The sequence below is a fragment of the Crocuta crocuta genome, unplaced genomic scaffold (genome assembly GCF_008692635.1).
Source record: "Crocuta crocuta isolate KB4526 unplaced genomic scaffold, BGI_CrCroc_1.0 scaffold190, whole genome shotgun sequence".
In the NCBI taxonomy this organism is placed as follows: domain Eukaryota; kingdom Metazoa; phylum Chordata; class Mammalia; order Carnivora; family Hyaenidae; genus Crocuta; species Crocuta crocuta.
The window spans coordinates 4,153,200-4,157,629 of record NW_027527955.1 but is presented as its reverse complement, the minus strand read 5'-3'; the positions used below and the strand labels follow the sequence as shown (position 1 = coordinate 4,157,629).

At 42.8% G+C, this 4,430-nt stretch overlaps 1 protein-coding gene across 3 annotated transcripts in view; it reads left to right on the top strand.

Annotated features, from left to right (window-relative positions):
* The window catches only part of DCLK1 (doublecortin like kinase 1), a 396,113-nt gene extending 392,598 nt beyond the window's left edge, over positions 1–3,515 (top strand). For 2 of the 3 annotated variants that reach the window (XM_077752539.1, XM_077752541.1), the window contains one exon: positions 189–325. In XM_077752539.1, coding sequence (XP_077608665.1) covers positions 189–246 — 58 coding nt within the window. In that variant the 3' untranslated portion in view covers positions 247–325. Of the gene's footprint in view, positions 1–188 lie in introns of all 3 variants that reach the window. The other variant, XM_077752540.1, reaches the window with a different exon arrangement.
* Positions 3,516–4,430: the final 915 nt, after the last annotated feature.

The following is a 4,430-nucleotide window of genomic DNA, read 5'->3' as shown; positions in this document are numbered from 1 at the left end:
ATTGGGGGGGGGGGGGTAGGGAGCAGAGAGTTCCCCCTACTGTGGTGGCTGTTGTCAACCCAAGCGAGCCACGATGGACAGTTAAGTTGGCCAGCATATTATTCTGACCTCAGAAAGTTCCAGAAAGTGTCTCTTTCACCACTTCCTTCAGCCTAATTGTCCTCTTTCTCATTTTATGCCCCTGCTAGACCACCGCTCTTGATAAGGAGGGGCAGGTTTTCCGACGAAGACGCAACCAGGATGTGAGGAGCCGGTACAAGGCCCAGCCAGCTCCGCCTGAACTCAACTCGGAATCGGAAGACTACTCCCCAAGCTCATCTGAGACTGTTCGCTCCCCAAACTCGCCCTTTTAATAAGACCCTTTTACTCGAAGTCCTAGCTTAGCCCTTTGAGACTCTGAGACTTTTTTCCAAATTTATGTAAAATGGTTTCATCTGATCTATCTAGCACTCAATGCTTGAATGGCAGAACAGAAAGTGTGTTTTCTGGTATCTTTGGAGCGATTTCTCTTTGCTGAATGAGATGACCATATGTTGTTTGCGAAGATGGCAACTTGCTGCTAACAGGGTCCTCAAAGGGTTAAGGCTAATTTGCAACTTTTTTAAACATAGAAGCAATGAATGTGTTCATCAGTCAAACTAGGATCTGCAGTATGTAATATAGCATATGTTAACCCTCTGAGTGCATAGGATTTTATGGAGAGCCCCCGGGGAATTTTTCAGGCCTCTGGATGTGTACACACATTTCTTGATTTTGCTGCAGATCAAGAGATGTTATTAGACGCTGAGATGTCCAGACGAGAAGGACATCTAGAACGATATCTTGCTTGTCATTTTTTCGTGGGTTTAGAATATAGCAGGCTTATAACTTAGTACATAAGATGTCTCTTTCACAATCCCATTACAAAAGGGACTTTTTCATTCGAGGTAGGACTCTCAGCTCCCGCGAGCCCTGCATCCCAAGTGGAGGCAGTTGGGTCTGAGGCAAAACAGCCGGACCCAGGAAATAGATGGCACCCCCTTCCCCCAAATTGTCTCCATATGAAGACGGGCTGATGACGTCCCAGAAATGCTGCTTCCACATCAGCTGCTGCTAGTGCCAGCGCAGACCCTCGGAAATCACCGCATCTCGTCTTGTGCTTGGTGAATGAGGGTCTGCCTGCTCAGGACGAGACATCTACAGGAATAAAAACAACTGGTGGGAAAGAGCAATAAATTGCTAGGTGCTCTATAGGGCTGGGATTTCAACCAGAAAGAAGAAACAAGATCCTGTTCTTTTTCTCACCTGCTTTTCATGCACTGCAGTCTTCAGTGTGAAATCAATGTAGAGTATGAAATCCATACACAGGAGTCCGGGGGCCCAGGGGACTAGAAGCAAGTGCTTTGCAAGGTGGCCAGGGAGAAAGCACAAGGGAAAGCACAATCCAGAATGTTCTAAAAATGGGCTTTAAGAAAACAAACCGTTGGTAAGAGAATTCCATGTGCACCTTTAGGTTACCTATGTACAGTCTCCCAGGAAGAACAGGATAGAAGACCTAGAAGATACCCCTAAGAATGAAACTGCTGTTCCCCAAGGTGATGTTTTAATACCACGGTCTTTAGCTGTCCAGAGAGACATATTGTTTTTCTCCCTTTGAGCCAAGTCCTGAGACCTGTGTTTTCACTCCTGTTACCAAACCTTTCTCACAACCCAGCCCTGTTTCCCCCGTGAGTTTCTTCTGGAATGTGTCCCATTTCGGAACGGGGCCTGTGACTTCCGGTGTGTCACTGCAGTGCTTAGAGAAGACGCTAGCCATGGTGTCTTGGAGGCAGGGGTCCAACTCAAATGTCCCGCTAAGGTTTGCTCAGCAGTGTGGTCCAGGAGACAACCAGTGAGTGTGTCATGAAATTTGCACCTGGAGGGCTGAACAGCACTTATTGTCTCTGTTTTGAATATACTTCAGTATCTGAACGTCTTGAAATTTGTATAGTCAGTTCCTTATTTTCAAATACACATTGGTCTTCAATTGCTGCTTTTCACTCTTCAACCCATAAAGTATGGTCTGTATTGATATGTATTTTAAAATCACAACATGTCATAGCTTTTGCAACGGAATGTCCCTAATATTTTGCTCTTCCACATTTTGGTTTATCAATTTGGTCTGCGTTGTCCTGACATGTAAACAGTAGATTATTTATTGAGAATCCCCACCCCACCCCCCCATTAAGAGAGTTCTGGAATGATAGTGTACATATCACAGAGTAGCACAAATCAGTTGGGTTTGGGATGGGGGAGGGGAGGACCGAATGCCAGGAAGGGTGTTGGTGTATAGATAGACTCCATATTAGTAAAATACCTTGAACTGGTCAGAGACTACTGCTCTCTCTAGACCTATAAAGCAAAGCACTATTCTGAGACTAAGAAGTAGCTATATAAGTTGGCCTCAACTTTAAATGTGTGAATATGAAGAATCCTATGGGCAGAGACCTACCTGCAATACACTGTCACTTTCGTTTCTTTCTCCGAATTACTGTTTTTCCCATGGGCGTTGCATATATTGCTACAGCATCTATGTACAGCGCGACAGTGCAAGGCTCAGGCCTTTTTCCATCCAAGTCTAGGTGGACTGTGGGCCCTGCAAAGCTGTGGAGTGTCTCCTGGCACGCTGCAGACGGGCAGCTTGGAGGAATGCAGGGCCCATTTAACATGGGGGTCCCAGTGCATCGCTGTAGAATTTGAGTGATTTATGCTGAATAAAGAGTGGAATGTGACCTGTCAAGTAGAAATATTGAGTAATCAGATGGAATGCAATCTTTAGCATTAAGCTATTGAGATTCTGAATGTCAGAGATGTACTCAGAGGGTTAACAGACAAGCACAAGGCATGCTGATTACATTGGTGTATCCAGACTGCTTTGCTTTTAGCCAGTGCTTTCTAATTTTTTTCACAACATTCTTGGGATAGTTCAAGTTTGAAATAATTAAGTGGTGGTGTTCTTTAAGGAATTTCTATAACCAAATTGATCTTATTTTTTATTTTACTTTATCATAGAATAAATATGTACCATTATGGCAGTGTATCTTTGTAATTATCAACTTAAATCATTCTCACAGTGTTTCCATATATTATTTTCCTAAGTATTTAATATAGCTCTTATGGTGGTGGCCTGCTGATGGGGACTGTCTTTCCTTTATTGATACATGACCAACCAAATGGTATCTTCAAGGGAATTTTTAGATCCATCTTTTCAGTTTGGTAGTAGACTAATTAAAGAAGAACTCCTTCATGACTTGCATCGTGTAAATCATCTCTGTAGATGAGAACTGTTCCTATTGATGAACACATTTTTTTCTCGACATTGTAGCAGAAGTCATTTCCTTCGTCATAATCAATGAATGTGTGATTTGCTCCACATCATTAGCAGGAAAAGTAAGATTTCAGTCATTGAAAATGTTTCTACCGTAGCCCTAATCTAACTTACACGTGGTGCATATTCAAATAAGCAGAGAAAAAATACAAATAAACTGCTGAAAACACTTGGTGTTTTGTATTCAGTGAGACCTTCTCGCAATGCCCAGCACCCCCATGGGTGGTGGTTAACAGGCCCGTCAGATATTGTTGAAAGAAAGCAATATATCCACGAATGAAGGCTAAAATTGGAATCCCTCACCCTTTGAGGCATTTTTCAGTTGGAAAAAAAAAGAAAAGAGAAGAAAAATTGGTTTAGCGTAGAGGGTCACGGAGCCACTGTGTGACCAAGGCTCACGCACATTAAATCACGGTCGTTTGCTGACCAACAGCGCCCATTAGACAACTCTGTACCCCGCGCTGAAGTGCTATGGTGCTTGAGGGACAGCTTTCCTAATATTACTGTGTTGCTGCTAGCCCTTCTCAGGGTAAGGATCTGTCAGCATATCCATGATAAACTTCTGTTTTCAAAGGTTTTTAATTTGACCATAAAAAGGGGCCCCAGGCTGAAGTCTGCTCTATAGGGCCTGCACCAAAGAATGAAGGTTTCACTCCCTACTCTTTTCGGCCTAATTCTCCCTAGAAAAGGGCAAGAACAACAACAACAACAAAAATTGGGCTGTGTCCCCATCCTCACTGTAAATTCAGAATTTATGAAAGCACCAAGATCCAAGATGGTAGTTTTAATGTAATGATTCATTTGGATGTGGGTTAAAAAAAAATCAATGAGTCACCTGGTATACACTGTAGATGACGTATCTTTTCTATAATTTGTAAATCATTGTTGTTTTTTTTTAAACTGCTACATGATTTTTTTAAAATTTTGGTCCAAAGAGCTCTAAAAACTTGAAGCTGGTCGGTTCAAAGGTTAGCCTTTCCTGCGTGTTGTCTGCCATTTCCGTTAGGAGTTTAGGGAAAATACTCTCAGACCGACCCTTACTTTGCATGGAGTGATAGAGGGTCGGATATATGCGTCTGTTGGA